We start from the raw sequence: 17,984 nt of genomic DNA, 5'->3' as shown, positions 1-17,984 counted from the left end.
TCGTTAATTTTGAACATACAATTTAGTATTTATTAACAACATAGCTACATTATTTATTTTTAAAATTTTATATTTACAAATAAATTTAAAATATGAAATTTTAGTTTACAAAAAAATAAATTTCAGAACTAGACAGTAAATCTACCTTAAATTACAACGGAAAAGAATATAACAACAGTGTTTCTGGACTGTACTACGTTTTATGCACAGAAGAAGTTTAAATAATGAAGTTTTACAAGTGTGTAAATATACGATAATATATCACATTTACTCTATAGAAAAAAATTAATACAAACAGTGTTTATTTTACGTATCATATGCAGAAATCAAGCACAAATAATGAAGTTCGGAGACAATGCATTGGCGTTTTTAACTTCATCTGTTCATTCCTCCTTCGAATTTTGGTGCCATCGCCACTGCGCGGTTTTGTTTTTCCATGTTTCCTTCCCACCCTGAACAATATATGTATACACCATCCTTTAGTACAGATAACTTAAACTATAATGAACAATTATAAGATTGCATTTACTTTGCATTCCATTCTCCCGTCATTCTATTCTATCCAAGTGAACGCAATCTAAATATACGTAGAAAAGCTTAGATGGTACTTGAAAAGCTTACCAAGAGACATGTCATAACCACGGATGCGAAGCTCACGGTGTTCTTGACACAATGCACATGCCTCGCAACAACAATGAACTAAGAAATCCGCACAAGGGCTTTCTTTCAACATGTACTGGTTTCGCATCTTAGTACGATAACAGCATGAATAACAGCATGGACACCCTGTTACAAACGCTAGTAGTGCATACAAAGCTCCGGTTGTAGTACAAGCTGCAATTGATAAAATTAATTAAGAAATGGAATCTGCAGTTTATGTAATAAAAAAGGGAGCGATTCTACGTACAATATGCAAAATAATATTGTGTAAAAAATTGTAGAGGATAAGGAGAACAATTATTCTGCGATTTTTAAACTGTGCAATGCTAGTATTTTCATTATAAAAGGTGTTATTCATAGATAAACTTACTAGATGATCCCTTATCGACGATCTCAGCAATTTGTCCGAAAGTAATGCAGGGGCACCAACATGTTAGGCAACCTGGAAAAAAAAGACAGAATTTTTTTCATTCAATTCGATATGCTATCAATTCATATAGTTATTCTTAAAGCACTTCTGCAAAGTGTCTGGCATAAAATTGAACGAAGAACATAGTAGAGATCAGTGCTAGTACAGTTAGGAACATCGGAGAAGCAGTCGAAGAGGCCGGTGGACCACGAGGTAGGAGCATTCGACGAGTACTGAGCATTCGGGTTGGAAGCAGGATTCATGTTAAATATTTGAAGGTAAAACCTAGCTGCTTGATGTTATACTGAGTAAGATGAAGTAGAAATGGATGATGGAATGATATGTTTGGTAGTGCTGTTGGATATGGCTATTTATAGTCGTAATTACTCGTAAATTATGTATTCTCGAGTCAACCAAGTCGGAGGAGACCAAAGTAAAAATACGGAGAACCTTAAAAAACAAGGTTGCTGGTCTAATTAATTAATCACAACTCGCAAGATGTGGTTAGTGCTTCTCCTCTTAATTCAATTGCCTATTCTTGACTAAGCATATGAAGGACTTTTATTCATTCTGTCTTTATACATATGATTGTTCTCATTGTGCGCAAAGTGCCGTAAATTTCCAATCATTTTAAGAGTTTGCATATTTCCAACCATTTTTGACTAAGCAAAAAAAAAAAGGTGCTACATGCCTAAAATAAGGAAATAGATTAAAAATGAGAAGTAAATTAAAACTTATAAGTGATTAAACATTTTGGTAAAGAAATAGATATTCTCAGAAAAAAAGCTATCACTCTTAGCTTTGTATAAAAACTTCTTGACTTTTTCACACAAACGGTACAAATAAGTACTTCTAACTTATAACTCCAGAAGTTGAGTTTAAAGCCCGGCTCAAACACCCACTCAATTTTTTATAAGTGTTTCTAGCTTTTTACATAAACGGATGAAAAAAAAGTAGAAGTCGGCTTCTTATCTAAAAAGGCAGAAGTGGCTATTGCCAAACAGGCACTAAAATATAAGAGCATTGAAATGCGTGTCGAGAAGTTGAAAAAAAATGGTATTGAATTAAATGGGATAGAGAGAATATTTTTTTTCATTTAAAACATTTTATCTTTTTTCATATAGAATACATATTTGTTTGAATTTAAATTAAGATAAATTTACACACAAAATATTGCAGTCAAATCAATTACTCCCTCTGTCCCATTTAATTCTATACGTTTCTTTTTAACTGTTCGACACGCATTTCAATGCTCTTATAAAATATAGTTCCGTAACTTATTTTTGAGATTTTCTTTTTCTGTATAAAAATATAACATCTAAACTTTAATTCAGAAAAGAAAAATTTTAAAAATAAATTGCACAACTACACTTTGCAGGAGCATTAAAGTCCGTGTCGCGTCCCCGTCCCCCAATGTATACAACTCAGGGGGACGGAGGGAGTACATTTTTCTGAACTTTAATGAAATAAACAAGTTGTCCCCTAAGTACTTCTCTCTTTAAATTGGAACACTTGCCTAGGAGGCTCCCTCACAAAACTAACCAGTTTGAACGTAAAGTTTTCAAAACTAACCAGCCTACGTTCAACTTTTCAAAACTAACCAGTCTAAATATAAGGCGACCCAAGTTAATTTTCTTTGGCAGTAAGGGTCGCCCTTGCCAAGGGCGACCTCCATTGTAACCTTTCTTAAAGTACTGGTCGCCCCTAGCAAGAGCGACCCATGCAGACTCATATTAATACAACCACTCTATCCCAGGCCCCAGCTTGTTTAGCATCAAGTCATCAACTTAGTTATTCGAATTAGTACTCTCCCCCTTGCATGAATGTGACACGCACTGATCCTCCTCCTATCAATTTTTTTAAGACTTTTTAAAATAAAAATTTAACTATCAAAATTTTGTTCACAAAAAAATAATTTAAAAATAGGTTATAATTATATTTTATAAAATATTAAAACACATGTCACCGAATAATAAACGTATAGAACTAAATAGGAGTAACTTATTTCATAGGAAATAGGAGTAACGTATAGAATATTTGTAAATTTCGATTACAACAATAATTTTTGTAAATTCTGATTATAACAATAATATTTGTAAATTCCGATTATAACAATATTATTTTACACATATTTTCTTTTTTTACAAATATTTTCTCTTTTTATCGATTTCGTTTATTATTATTTTTACCCTATACGTAAATATAATTCGAATATTTAATATTTGTAAATATTAAACAATAATATTTGTAAAAAAAGAATTCGAATATTTGTAAATTCCGATTATAGCAATAATATTTGTAAATTCCGATTATAACAATAATATTTGTATATTCTGATTATAACAATATTATTTTACAAATATTTTCTTTTTTTACAAATATTATTTTTTCAATTTTGTTTATTATGTTTACCCTATTTGTAAATATAATTCGAATATTTAATATTTGTAAAATATTATAAGTAATAATCAGATTTTTTTTAAAAATAGTGGAATTTAATAAAAAAAATAGAAATAAAAATATTTTAATATAATAAAAAAAATCAGAATTAATAAAAATAATAATCCAAAAGAATTATATGTGTCTGCAGCTGATCAGATAGTCACCCACTAGATCATTGTAATTTATTTCATAAACCCTACAGTAGAGGTCGCCCTTGTCAGGGGCGACCATCAATTCCAATAAACCAACATGTGTGAGTTATATTGAATTAGACTGGTTGGTTTTGAAAAGTTGAACGTAGGTTGGTTAGTTTTGAAAACTTTACGTTCAAACTGGTTATAAATGCAAGGGAGCCTGCCTAGGAAGATGGAGATGACAATTAGGAACACGTTCTTGTGTCCTGTACGTAATAGCAGTAGAAATTGTCTTAATTTAAGAGATGTCAAACAAAACGTGATTTAAAAATTAAAATTGCACAACACCGGAGAAGAGTCAATATAGCAAGCAGAAAACGAACGAAACGCGTTAACTACAAGTGGCGCAGTGAAGACACCGCATCTGGCACAAATACAATCATCCACCGGCGGCTACAATATATTGCCAACCCTACTTTTTTTTAAAAAAAAATTATCAGAGCCAGCCCTACTTGTTTAAAGGACGCCGGTATGCCCCTATGTTGCTGTCTCAGTCAATTTAAGATACTACTATCATTTTTATCATTTTAATCCTAGTGTTATGTATTACTCCTTCCGTCCGGGTGAGATGCATACGTTTCATTATTTGCATGCATTTCGAGACTCCGATCAAGTATAGTTACATAATGTTTTTTTTAAATATTTCTTTTTTTGAATAAAAGATTTAAACATTAAATTTTTATTCAAAAAAAGAAAATTTTTAAAAATATTGTGGAACTATACTTTAAAAAAGTATTAAAAAACGTGCCAAAAAGTAGCGTATACAATTCATTGGGACAGAGAGAGGATTATTTTTGAATGATAAGTACTGAAGAAAATAATAATAATATTTTATTAGTAAAATTAAAATGCGACTTGAGTTGGATAACCTAAAAAACGAGACGGATAAAGGATGTCCTAGTGAGTAGGGCATATTCTTAAGACACTGTTCAAATTTTTATTTCTATCTATTATTCTAATTTTTGTTCAGGACATCAAACAAAGCATCTGTTTAACACATTTTAGATATTTTTTTAAAATGATGCATGTCTAACAGGGACCATGTTCCTAATGTTGAATAAGAAGCTTATGATGTTCTGGAGGGTCAGTTCGGTGTTTGATTTAAAATCAAACGGAATCAAATTACTGTTTTTCAAAACCAAACCAAGATAATTAATTTATTCATCAAACTGAAACCAAATGATAATTCCGAATAATATGGTGCAACACATTTCCGAAGGTATTTGACCTCAATTATATCTGTCCCGTCTCGCGTCACATCTCTCTTTGTTTGCAATAAAAACGACTTCCATGCACCTGTTCTTCAGTATGATTTTAATCTTTTATCATTGCACCTGCTTTTTACGGTATGAAAAGCGGTTTATTTATAGTCAAATATATATAAATCCGGTCAAAAATTTTTGAAATTTTAAAATTGATGATCGGAATTCATCGATACTAAAATCGGTTGGAATAAGCGATCAAAATAACATTTTTTTGTACTGCCACCAACCAGTTAAAAAATGATCGAAAATAAAAATATATTCAACTGATTTAGCTATTGAATTAAATGTGTATGTTCTCTTCACAAGTGGGGGTACCACTGGAATAACCTTAAACCGTCCCCTCCAATTCTTATCATTTGGAGGGGAGTGTTCGACACGCATTTTAAAACTCATGAAAAATATGGTTCTATAACTTATTTTTAAATTTTTTTTTTCTGAATAAAAGTTTAATGTTTAAACTTTTATTCAGAAAAGGAAAATTTTAAAATAAATTATGAAACTATATTTTTTATGAGCCTTAAAATGCGTGTCGAGCAGTCCATTTCAAATGATAAGAATTGGATGGGACAGAGAGAGTAATATTCGTAATGTGAATATTTATGCATGGACCATCGAAGAAGAACTGATCAGTCTGCATCAACGGACCTCATTTGGTACAAGTGATGAAGGGAATAGTACCATGTAATATATCACTTTAACGTTGCATGGGAAAAGGAGTGGTGAATAGAGCACATATGACTCATGACTGAGTCATGAGTGTATACAGTAACATATTAACATGGGGTAGTGCTAGATGCACATAATTGTGTACAGAAAATTTGTACATAATGATGTGGCAAGTGATGTGGTGGGTTTTAATTGGGGTGGTTGGTATAAATACAGAGGGGTCATCCAATTAAAAGCTACCACATGTCATTATGTACATATTTTTGTACACAATTATGTGCACCAAGCATTTTCCATTAACATGTAACACTGAGCGCACTATATACATTAATATGATGTCCTTTCAAGTTCATAACCCTACACCATAGTACTGTACAATAATGGTGAAGAAATTAAATCAAATAGCGACATGTATTTAATAATGCATGGACGCATGCACAACGTACCTCTTAATTGTAAAAAGTATAAGGTGGTGTTTAGCTCAGCGTAAAAGCTGAGTTTAAAATTGATCGTATCACGTGTTTATGCCTTTTTGACATGTATTTTGAGATTTTTATATAAAATATAGTTGCATAAAATTATTTAAAAAAGAATTTGAATAAAAATTTAACGTTTAAATTATCTTTCAAAAAAAAATAAAAAATATTATGAAACTAATCTTATATAAGCTTTAAAATAGATGCAAATGTAAACAACCTGTGGGACCGAGAGAGTATATATAAAACATTTTGGATATATATATGATATATCTCATCACGTACTGCGGAATCATCTAATAATTTTCCAGCATCTGAACCACAAGATGTGTTAATATAACGATCAAATACTATAGGCATCACTGTTCCATGGAACAATTACAAACACACTAAATAATAACAGTACTCGCAATTATTAAATCCCACACACACTGATACAATAAGGTACAGGCATATAATAATCTCTATTTTCAGAACAATCGACCCATTTATTTGTGATCCAAACTGATCCGGTTCGAGCCGAGCCATCGAAACAAGAAGGTGTCCGTGTTTATTAGCTTTATCGGCTCATTCCTCCTTGAGGCTTTGGTGCCATGGTATTGGTCTGTTTTTCCATGTTTCCTTTCCATCCTGCACACATTATTTACACAACCTTACTTTACTAGTATCATGCTCCTTTCATCCCGGCTAATTCTTTACGTATGGTTTGAGCATGAAAATTAACAAATATGTATAAATTAATAGACAAGAAAAAGAAAAACGGGTGAAATGATGAGACCCATGGATTTTTAATGTATAAAAGGTAAATAATGAGTAAAAGTAGTGTCAAAAAATAAGAAAAATGAGAAAGTTGTGGGACTCGTCGAGTATTTTTGATAAGTTTTTGAATGCAAAGAATCGAATTAGAAATCCAAAAAAGAACTTGTAAAGAAATGGCTGGGAAACAAGAGTAACAAACAAAAAATTCTATACAGGCTTATATAAATCGAATAGCTTACCCTGAGCCACATCGTATCCTCTGTTATGAAGCTCACGATGTTCTTGACACAATGCACAATGCCCGCAAAACAGATGAACACAACAATCTTCACAAGGACTCTTTTTCAAATTGTATTGCTTTCTCATCTTCGACCGATACAGACATGAAATCAGGCATCCGAGCCCAGTCCCATATCCAATCAGTGCATGCACAAGACAAGCTCTACAGCAAGCTGAAAAATTGAACCATAATATATATCTTTAAGTACTTCACTACAAAAAAGCGGCTAATTTATGACGGAAAGTAAGCCTTGTTTCTGTCTTAAATAGTTTCCGTCGTTTTTTGCTCAAGTAGTGAAGACCAATCAGTCGTGAGAAGTATATATATGAATATGGATGAAATGTCATGTACTACTTACAGGTATTTCCATTATCGACAATCTCTGCAATTCGTCCAAAAGTAATGCAGGGGCAAAACAATGTTAAGCAACCTGAAAAAACGAATGCAACAATTTATCAAAAGTCTTGCAAAGAGTTGGGATGCAAAACAGAACGTGTTAATCAGAGTAGTGCAAGTACAGTTAGGAATATCAGAGAAGCAGTCGCAGAGGCCGGTGGACCAAGAGGCCAGAGCACCGGAGGATGCAGAACTCATGATTAATTATTCGACGATAGAAGGAATAAATGTTTCTGGTGTAATTCGGAGGTGAGGGTTCGCGTATTTATACACAGCCATACTTAGCACTGTACTTAGAAACAATTATGTAGTCACTAGGTTGATTATGTTTCATCATGAAATTTAGTGGAAAGAAAAAGTCCGATAGTGGACTTGCTTTTATTATTATTCGTCGTCTTTTGCTGAGTTTTCAAACAATTGTGTCTCCTCGCAAATCGATTCCAATTGTGGAAGGAATTATTTAGCATGGCGTTATCCTTATAGCTGTTGAATTCTTATTGGACTTGTAAAATCTACTTGTGTATGTGGATGAGCCTTTCTCAGATGCCGGGGATTATAAATATCTTCTCCGTCGTCATTATAGGTTGTGGCGAATTTTTCGGACGCCCCACTTAACCATGCAAATGCTGAATATAAAGTACAGTTGATTGATGTCTGGGAATTCTCAGTCATTTTTAGGGTAAGTACTCGTGTAATTAAGCTTTTTAAGTTATGTCATTTTTAGATATATTAGGGAAGTTGGAAGTTATAACATGTACAAATGTATATTCAGGAGAGGTTCATGGATCCTTAGTCAAAATTTGTTTCGGGCCTAATTCATACATATCCGTCATATGAATCATTCTGAAGCGTAGTATGTAGGGCTGTTATTCGGTCCGGGCGAGCCGAGTTTCGAGCCGGGCATAATTCGAGCCGAGTTTTATTTAGTCGAGCCGAGCCGGCTCGTTTAAGAAAACGAGCCTAAACCTTTGCCCGAACTCGACTCGTTTATTTTCACGAGTCGAGTCGAGCTGGCTCGTTTAGTTAAACGAGCCGAGTTTAACGAGTCGGGCGAGCCGGCTCGTTTAATTTAACACTAAATCGAGCCTAAAATGCTACCCGAATCCGACTCGTTAATTTTCACGAGTCGAGCCGAGCCAGCTCGTTTAACAAAACGAGCCAAAACCTCTGCCCGAACTCGAGCTCGATTAACTAAACGAGCCGAGCCGATCAAAACGAGTTCGAGCCGGACGAGCTCGCGAGCTGCCCGGATCGGATTACAGCACTAGTAGTATGTAAAACACAGTAGTTTTCTGATGAGATCTCACAATCGGTCTGTTTGTTTATATTGAAAGAAATTACATCTATACTATACTATTAAAGCCGAAACATTAAAAATTTGGTCGATCGGTACGCGGGCTTTTATGCGGGCTTTTATAATTAGCGGGTTCCAAACAAAATTAGTGGACTTCAAATAGAATATAAACAAATCAAAACATAAAACAAATATACGATCAAAACATAAAACATATATAAAACCTATTTGACTATACCAAAACTAAAGTCAAACCTTAAAAAATATTATAAACCGAAACATTAAAAATTTGATCGGTCGATACTTGGGCCAAAATACAGACCTATTTATATACCAATTATTCTTTTTAACTAAAATATATTAATTTTTTTTATATTTTCTAACTAAAAAAACTCCATTATATAAAATAACATCGAAAAATATAGTAATTACCTTTTTAACAAAAACACATTATCTTTTTTATATATTCTGACTAAAAAACGGATCTTCTACAATTAACACGGGCTACGTATATCATAATTTTATTCTCACAATAATATTAGTTTACTATACTATTAAAGACGAAACATTAAAAATTTGATCGGTCGATACTTGTGTCAAATTATGAGCCTACTTATATAATCAATTATCTTTTTAACTAAATCTATTATCTTTTTTTACATTTTCTAACTAAAAAAACTCAATTTTCTAAAAATAATATTGGACAACATAGCAACTACTCTTCTTAACTAAAACACATTATCTTTTTCAAAATACTAACTTAAAAATCGATTTTCCAAAAATAACATATGCAACATTCATATATAAAAAAAATACTATATATCTAGGGGAAGGTTCTGGTACAAACTTACAAACTTTTTTTGTTCACCACATATATAACTTGAGTTCAACATTTTTTAAGATCGATTATATTGTGTTGGAGTAGTGCATAAACTAATTTTTCTAAGTTAAACGTATTATATAACCAATATTTATCTTTTTGGACCATACCCAAATCCCAGAGGTATAGTTTAACCATCTCTATAAATATATTCAACACAATGATAATTAATATTCTACGCACAATGTTGAACCCCTGTTACAAATGTGTTGAATGCACAATTTATTTACGCGTTATTTTTAAAAATTGTGATGTTTTTTCAATAATTTTCAACATGGATACTTTCTATAGCTAAATATTAACACGTTGGAAGAATTAAAAAAATTCAAAATAAAAGTTTGTAAGTTTGTAAATTAAAAAAGTTTTTATTTGATCATATCCCTATATATCTATATTATTATACTATTAAATCCGAAATATTGAAAGTATGGTCGGTCGGTACTTGGGCCAAAATACGGACCTATCTATATACCAATTATTCTTTTTAATTAAAATATGTTATCTTTTTCATATTTTCTAATTAAAAAAATTCCATCATTTAAAATAATATCGAGAAACATATTACTACTTTTTTTTTTTTAACTAAAACACATTATCTTTTTTATATTTTCTAACTAAAAAACAAATCTTCTACAATTAACACGAGCTACATATATAAAAATACAATATTATTATATCTAATTATTAATAAATAACCTGTGATATTTTTCAACCAAAATACATTAACATTATTTTTAAATACACAAATGGACAGTTGAGTTTGGTGAGCCGGTTGGTATTCGACCCACGAACTTCTTTGTTTATAACATGTTGTAATATATTTTTCATTATCTATTAAACCAAAACATTTAGGTTAGTATGATGGGTCGATATTTCGTTTTAGGCGTCTTATTTAACTTAATATGTTCCATACTATATTATTAATTATCAATAACGAAATATTAAAAGATTGATTGGTTGATTTATATCCGATTTTATAGATCTCCTTAAATTATAACATGAAAAAAAACGTATTTTAATATTCTTAGTAAAATATACATGTTCGACCTAATATTTAAGTAGCCATTTGACGAAATTAACAATTAAGAATTTATCATCTGTTAAATAAAAAATTTATTTAATCATATTATTATATCACAATTTTATTCTCAAAATAATATTAGTTTAAGTTAAAATATATACGATAAAATAGCAAATATTATTACCGCCCGTGCATTGCACCGGTTATAAGCTAGTATTAATTAATCACAAAGTAAATAAGTAAATTATAAATGAAAAGTGGATTTGGGTCTAGAGCATATCTGAGCATGAAAAATCCTTAGTTAAAAATTATTAATACATACTATAAATGAAAAATATAGAGATTATCTAAAAAAAACTCACTCCGACCAATCTTATGATGACTATATTTGTCGATCCTCTATAGACCTGTAACAAATCTATAGTAATATTATACATCAATTATTACCATAATAATTACCATAATAGACACAACATGCTTTGCACTGTACTTCGAAACAATTAGGTAGTCACTAGGTTAATTATGTTTCATCATGAAATTTAGTCGAAAGAAAAAGTCCGATAGTGGACTTGCTTTTATTATTACTCGTCGTCTTTTGCTGACTTTTCAAACAATTGTGTATCCTTGCAAATCGATTCTAATTGTGGAAGGAATTCTTTTGCATGGCGTTATCTTTATAGCTGTTGAATTCTCATTGGACTTGTAAAATCTACTTGTGTATGTGGATCATGAATTCATGAGCCTTTCTCAGATGTCGGGGATTATAAATATCTTCTTCGTCGTCATTATAGGTTGTCGCGAATTTTTCGGACGGCCCACTTAACCATGCAAATGCTGAATATGAAGTACAGTTGATTGATGTCTGGGAATTCTCAGTCGTTTTTAGGGTAAGTACTTGTGTAATTAAGCTTTTTAAGTTTTCTCATTTTAGATATATTAGGGAAGTTGGAAGTTAAAACATGGACAAATGCAAATTCAGCCTCAGGAGAGGTTCATGGATACTTAGTCAAAATTTGTTTCGGGTCTAATTCATACATATATGATTTGTCCGTCATATGAATCATTCTGAAGTGTGGTACGTAAAACACAATAGTTTTCTGAGATCTCACAATCAGTCTGTTTGCTTATATCGAAAGAAATTACATATCAATTAAACACAAACTAAAGAAGGGAATTATAAGTGAGAATTTGATTTGGGTTTAGAGCATCTCAGCATGAAAAATCCTTAGTTAAAAAAATACATATTATAAATGAAAAATATAGAGATTTTGTAAATAAAAAAACTCACTCCGACCATACTCCCCTTATATATAATTATAGCCAACCTTCGATTGATGACCATATTTGTGGATCTTCTAGAGACTTTTAAGAAACCTGTTGGAATATTATACATCATTTATTACTACATTAAACTGATATATTTTATTTATAACAATCTAAAATATTAATAACATATTATTTTTAAATTATAGCCAACAAATATAGTCAATACCATCGAAGCGCAATATCTTACCGGCTCAATAAATTTTACATAATGTCCTGGAGAATTGGACATAAAAAAACCCTTAGCTAAAAAATAAGTTGACATACCAAAAATAAAAAATATAGCCAACATCTTGAAAAAATCACATTTCAACCATACTCATCCCTCGTCTATAATTTTAGCCATCCTCCCATGAATGACTAGGGGTGATCGCGGTCCGGTTTGGTTCGGGTTGAAACTAAAACCGGAACCAAACCATACATTAGCGGTTTTTTAAAATCTCAAACCAACCCGTGACCCGCAAACCAATTAACCCGGACCAAGCGGTGCGGTTTTTGATGGTTCGGTTAAGCGGATTGATCGGTTTATAACTAAGGCTTATAATTAGAGATGAGGATTCATGAATAATACTAGAAAATAAAGTATCATTTTGTCTCCATTTACACAATTTCATATAGTTAAATTAAAATACAAACTTTAGTCTAATAAAATGCATAAACTTGATTCAAAGTCGTGGAATACTGTATTAATATAACTTGTAATCGGTATTGATATGGTATGTAACTAAACAACAACCCAGCACTTGTAAAAAAAACAACCACCCAGCAAATATAAGCTAAAAAATTAATATTTTGAATATCTATAATATTAAATATTTATATTGTATATATATAAATATGCGGTTCGGTTTTATAACGGGTTGGTTTAATATAAAACCGAAACCAACCCACAAACCACGGTTTTTTAAATTAGTCGAACCGAAACCGTAAACCTCATTTCGGTTTCGGTTTGGATCGGATTAATATCGGATTGGTTTATGCGGATTTTGCGGTTTAAACCAGACCGTGATCACCCCTATGAATGACTATATTTGTCGAACCTTTACATGCCTATAAAAAATCTGTAAAAATATTGCACATCATTTATTATCATATTGAACTCATATTATCTATTTTTAAAATCTAAAATATTAATAACATACTATTTTTAAATTATAGTTAATTAATATAACCAATATAATTGAAGCAAATTACATAATGTCTTACCATATCTAATTTAGCTAACGACTATAACTTTATATCGGAACTACCATAATTTTTCAACTTCAACTTCCGACTTCTGCTGAACTAAAAAGTGAAACCCGTGTTTCTCGGCTTCAACTTCCAAACACCCACATGTTACTTGTCCTCCATTCTATCCCTTGTATTGCTATTACTGTAACTGTAATTTTGCCCGTGCTCGGGAATGTTATTTTATTTAATTATACTTATTTATTAGTTAATTATTAAATTAATTTATTTTTATGTTTGTGTTTTCTTTTAAATTATATAACGCGTCTTTTTCCTATATAAATTATTATAGATATGTACTCAAACATTGTATTATTATTATTATAGTAGTTCGAAAAAACTTGAGTTTGTGAAGGAAACAAATTAGAGATGAGGTAAAAATGGTTGAAGAAAAAAGTAATGAAAAGTTTAAGACGAAGAATTTCTTAGAATCTAACACAAAATTAAAAATAAAATATATATGATTAAAAATAGTCTTGACACTAACAAAATATAAAATAAAACATAATTAATGTAATCTAATACAATTAATTTAATGTAAAAACAAAGCCGAGATATTATGTAGAAATATACTAATTTAAAAATATGATACTCTATTTTCTAAATATTTAAATGGTATTTTTTTATAGATAAAATAAGTTCATATTAGACTTTTAATATTTTTAATTTAGTTATTAGTTATTATTAATTACTTATTATTTAATTAATTAATTAAATTAAATTATTAAGAATAAGTCAATTTTATATTTTTCTAGTCACGTGTACACTTTTTTTTTTTTGCTAAATAGTCATTAGTAAACAAAACAATTTATTATATTATTTTAATATAAAAAATGAGCGAAATCTTAATCATTCTAAACACCTTATTTTTCATTTTAAAAAAAATAGGTAAAAGTATTATATCCATCCATTTCAACATTGTAAGCCCCTCTGCTAAGATTTAATCATTATATTCTGAAAGAAGATTTCATACCGACAACAAAATTTCTAAAAAAAAGTTACTAAAAAGTCACAGGAGGACACTATATTTTATATTGGTTCACATTTGCAAGAGGTGCAGGATCTCCAGATTCACAAAACCATCAACTTAGACAACTTTATTAGCTAAATATGTCCCCAACAGAAAAGAATATGTCTCTGAAACCTTGCTAGCTCTTCAACTTGGACTCTTGGAAAGACGCAGGATAAATTTCTCATGAAGTATTCTCAACACATTGGACGGAAGTCACGGAACTAATCTCCTTGGCCTGCAAAAAAGAGAAAAAAAGAAAGCCGGTCTCCTGCAGATGGACGGGGCTCTCTGAATGGCATAGTTAACGTCTAAACTATCCATTCTACTTGTAAGAAACAATAAACTTCTTGCTTCTAGAACATTTTAGACACGGAGAGGACCAAGCTCTGAGTCGACTTGAATAGATATACTACCAGTTGAAACTTCAATGCTTGAAATTTGGCAATCAAATTCAGCACGTCAAGCAATTTTTGCACAGTTGTTGGTAACTATGGGTTCGAGGTTTGCTAAAGCTCATCAGAAACTTACTGGTGTGGTTATATCCTAACTTTTCTGGATCCCATCTGGAATCTCAACTAATTTCAAGAAAGAAACTACTCTGATATAGCGGTGTAAATCCAGTAATATTAAAATCAACTCTCAGAAATCCAGTAATATTATAAATTATGATATTGCATGTGATGGTTTTAGAAATGCAATATTGCAAGTGGTACACAAAATGCACTTTACTCTAACAAAAATGTAAAGTTCATAATTTAAATACAAAAGTTGTATAAAACGTATAGTCTCGCACAACTTAGGATTTAACAGGATCATTTAACTTAATGTATCGAATCTCATAAATGGTAGCTTGAACACTATATCAAACACGAAACACAAACATATATACATTAGTCGACCTTTTGTCTGGTTATCTAGCTCAATTAGTATTCTTTCTCCTCGCACCTGATAATCAATCTGATTTCATGTTCATGATTGTTCTGATTATCGTAATTATCATGATGATGATAATGATGATTATTACTGTATGTTTCCTTAATACTCCCCCCCTCAAACTGGAGGTTTGGAAGAGGCTGTCAGCTTGTCCAAATGTGATTCATAAAGTCATGGAACTATGTTTTATATGCGTTTTAAAATGCGTGTTGAGTAATGTAAAAAAAATATAAAAAAATAGAGGGACAAAGGAAGTACAAGAAAGGCGACTATTCCAAGATATCATGTGTAATTAGAGAATATTCTTCGGAATGATTTCCAAGATCAATATTCATCTTAATCTACTCGCGAAGCATCACTATTCCAAGACTCTCGTAGGTATTCATTGTAACCTGTCATAAAATTGAAAAATTACAGTGATGAACAATACAACCGTACTGCCATTTATATCAGTACATAATAGCCATCTTACACGCACACTCTTTATTACAAGAGCCATTTTGTTCGCAACACAAACCAGTCCGATTCATCAAAACTAAGCGCAGGTATCTATAACTTTATCGGCTCATTCCTCTTTCAGGCTTCGGTGCCGTAGTCACTCCACGGTTCTGCTTTTGCATATTTCCTTTCCATCCTATACAAATTATTGGAGAAAAGTAGTGGATGTAGTTACTTTATATTATAAAATTTTACTATTTTTGGTAAGTAGCTTGATTACCCAGAGACATGTCGTATCCTCGGATATGAAGCTCACGATGTTCTTGACACAATGCACATAGCCCGCAAAAAAAATGAACCAAGCAATCTCCACAAGGACTCTTTTTCAGCATGTATTCCTTTCTCATCTTAGATCGATAAAAGCACGAAAAAATCCATCCGCAACCTGTCCAATATCCTATTAGGGCATGCACAGCGCAAGCTGCAGCACAAGCTGCAAAATTGAAGGGCAATGTATGATAATATTGCCACCATTAACCTGCCTTATAATCAACAAAAATTGACTGCATACTTACAGGTATTTCCCTTGTCGACGATCTCGGCAATTCGTCCAAAAGTAATGCAGGGGCAAAAACAAGTTAAACAACCTGAAAAAATGAAATGCAAAATGTCAGCGTGGAAAGAAAACACGTGACATGATTGAAAGAGTAGTGAAAGTACAGTTAGGAACGTCGGATGAGCAGCCGAAGAGGCCGGTGGACCAAGAGGTAGGAGCTGCCGCGGAGGCTGGTGAAGTCATGATTGATTAATTAGCGGATAACAGTTAGCTGTTGATCAACATAAATAGATGATTCATCATACATATGTGTAAGTGTTTTCTGGAGGTTACGGATGCATGGGCATCTGTAACAGTCATGCATTATGTACTTTAGAACCGATTGTCTTGATCAGAAGCAACACGACTTCCCTGTGAATTCCGAATAGCTCAATACCAGATTCATTATTATTTTCATTTTTGGTCTTTTTCTTAGTTATCAAACCCCTGCGCCTCTTTGCGCCTCAATTCTAATCATGTATAGGTTTCTTTATTGATTCCTATGGAACTATTAGGTTCCACTGGATGGGCCTTTGTTGTATTGGTATAGTTTAATGACTTCATATATCTCTTTTATTTGTCGTTGCATAAAATTAAAAATTGATTTGCTATTTTATTTATTGGTTTACATTCCGGTTGTCAAAACAGGCAAGTTCAGGTAAAGATTATGAAACATATTTTAGATATAAAATTGGGTACAAAATTATGCATATAACACTGCTAATAATTTACGGTGATAATAGTTTGACATTTCTTATAAAAATTCGGTTGTATCAGGTTTGACCTAAAAAAAAATGAACGGAGTCAACCTAATACAAACTCGGTCACTTGGTCCATTACCCAAAATTAGAGGGGGCAATATGATTGCAAAATTATTAAATCAATCTAAAATTATAAATGTGGATTCATATGAAATCACATTTAGAAAAATAAATTTGGTTTGGTTTCTAATCTCACATTTATGAGAAAATATGGATCTAATTACATTTGTGTCTCACTTTTAAAATTTTGAAGCCAGCTTGAACCACTATATTAACTCACACTCACACACACTATTGTTATATTTATTATTTATTATATTGTCACTTAAGCGAAAATTACCAATTCTACGTAGCAATTGTTCTTGATGCATTTTCTCCGTTTCTTATAATTTTCTGCTCTTGTTCAAAAAATTAATTATTCGGATAAATTTCTCCAACACAAAATCAACTTATTGTTGATTACAAACGAGTGCTAACTTTGCTTCATAATATAACAAATAAAAAGTGTACGAGATTTTAATTGTATTTGTATTTTACCGGTTCGGAGCTTAAAACATTAAAAAAAATACCATAATGAAGCCGATAATAGTTTCAAACAACTTATCAACAAAAAAGATCATATATAATAACTCAAAGTTTTGACAAGCTTGAACATTGTACCAAAATTAAATTGTTAAAGTATTGTAGTGTTAGTTATAGCTCAGGGTTATAGATGTAAATATGCTCTTGTAGTTAAGGGTAGATTAGCACACATTATAGCTAGTTAGTTACTGCTTTTGTGTATATATAGACAGCTAGTACAGATTGTAATTTAGTTCAGTTGAATACAATTTTAGATTTTTCTCTCTCTAAATAGTATCAGAGCAAACTGCTCCACCACTTCTCTCTCTCTGTAACTAACCAAAAGTAGTTACAGTTCTTTCCGCCATTAAAGCTTCAACTCGAAGCTC

The 17,984-nt window shown here is 31.5% G+C and overlaps 3 protein-coding genes across 4 annotated transcripts; all 3 read right to left on the bottom strand.

Moving 5' to 3' along the window:
• Positions 1 to 159: 159 nt before the first annotated feature.
• On the bottom strand, positions 160 to 1,417 carry LOC108203058 (protein PLANT CADMIUM RESISTANCE 2). The gene is made up of 4 exons (XM_017371770.2): positions 1,236 to 1,417; positions 1,031 to 1,102; positions 622 to 834; positions 160 to 452 (listed from the first exon to the last, which is right to left on the bottom strand). Exons 1-4 carry the CDS (start codon positions 1,330 to 1,332, stop codon positions 376 to 378), a joined length of 459 nt encoding a protein of 152 aa, XP_017227259.1. The 5' UTR covers positions 1,333 to 1,417; the 3' UTR covers positions 160 to 375.
• A 4,932-nt stretch (positions 1,418 to 6,349) lies between these two features.
• LOC108203059 (protein PLANT CADMIUM RESISTANCE 3-like) lies at positions 6,350 to 7,855 on the bottom strand. The gene is made up of 4 exons (XM_017371771.2): positions 7,670 to 7,855; positions 7,510 to 7,581; positions 7,111 to 7,323; positions 6,350 to 6,742 (listed from the first exon to the last, which is right to left on the bottom strand). The coding sequence occupies exons 1-4, from the start codon at positions 7,743 to 7,745 to the stop codon at positions 6,672 to 6,674; spliced, it is 432 nt and encodes a 143-aa protein (XP_017227260.1). The 5' UTR covers positions 7,746 to 7,855; the 3' UTR covers positions 6,350 to 6,671.
• Positions 7,856 to 15,510: 7,655 nt separating this feature from the next.
• LOC108202163 (cell number regulator 2) lies at positions 15,511 to 16,598 on the bottom strand. 2 transcript variants are annotated; one of them, XM_017370545.1, is made up of 4 exons: positions 16,399 to 16,598; positions 16,254 to 16,325; positions 15,959 to 16,171; positions 15,511 to 15,874 (listed from the first exon to the last, which is right to left on the bottom strand). In XM_017370545.1, the coding sequence occupies exons 1-4, from the start codon at positions 16,475 to 16,477 to the stop codon at positions 15,798 to 15,800; spliced, it is 441 nt and encodes a 146-aa protein (XP_017226034.1). In that variant the 5' UTR covers positions 16,478 to 16,598; the 3' UTR covers positions 15,511 to 15,797. The 2 variants fall into 2 exon arrangements, with proteins under 2 accessions (XP_017226034.1, XP_017226036.1); XM_017370547.2 differs by having other exon boundaries at positions 15,959 to 16,123.
• Positions 16,599 to 17,984: the final 1,386 nt, after the last annotated feature.

This window comes from Daucus carota, chromosome 9, assembly GCF_001625215.2.
Source record: "Daucus carota subsp. sativus chromosome 9, DH1 v3.0, whole genome shotgun sequence".
NCBI lineage: Eukaryota > Viridiplantae > Streptophyta > Magnoliopsida > Apiales > Apiaceae > Daucus > Daucus carota.
The sequence above is the reverse complement of the archived record's forward strand: the minus strand, read 5'-3'. Positions and strand labels throughout refer to the sequence as shown.

What these genes read in the sequence shown, in the direction of transcription:
- LOC108203059 (XM_017371771.2), bottom strand. Translation starts at nt 7,745, where the DNA reads ATGAGTTCTGCATCCTCCGGTGCTCTGGCCTCTTGGTCCACCGGCCTC. An exon ending in TGTCGATAATGGAAATACCT is followed by an intron (nt 7,324 to 7,509) that starts GTAAGTAGTACA and finishes TCAATTTTTCAG; the next exon opens with CTTGCTGTAGAGCTTGTCTT. An exon ending in AGGATACGATGTGGCTCAGG is followed by an intron (nt 6,743 to 7,110) that starts GTAAGCTATTCG and finishes TAATGTGTGCAG; the next exon opens with GATGGAAAGGAAACATGGAA.
- LOC108203058 (XM_017371770.2), bottom strand. Translation starts at nt 1,332, where the DNA reads ATGAATCCTGCTTCCAACCCGAATGCTCAGTACTCGTCGAATGCTCCT. An exon ending in CGTCGATAAGGGATCATCTA is followed by an intron (nt 835 to 1,030) that starts GTAAGTTTATCT and finishes TATCAATTGCAG; the next exon opens with CTTGTACTACAACCGGAGCT. An exon ending in TGGTTATGACATGTCTCTTG is followed by an intron (nt 453 to 621) that starts GTAAGCTTTTCA and finishes TATATTGTTCAG; the next exon opens with GGTGGGAAGGAAACATGGAA.
- LOC108202163 (XM_017370545.1), bottom strand. Translation starts at nt 16,477, where the DNA reads ATGACTTCACCAGCCTCCGCGGCAGCTCCTACCTCTTGGTCCACCGGC. An exon ending in CTCATCCGACGTTCCTAACT is followed by an intron (nt 16,326 to 16,398) that starts GTACTTTCACTA and finishes TCATTTTTTCAG; the next exon opens with GTTGTTTAACTTGTTTTTGC. An exon ending in AGGATACGACATGTCTCTGG is followed by an intron (nt 15,875 to 15,958) that starts GTAATCAAGCTA and finishes TAATTTGTATAG; the next exon opens with GATGGAAAGGAAATATGCAA.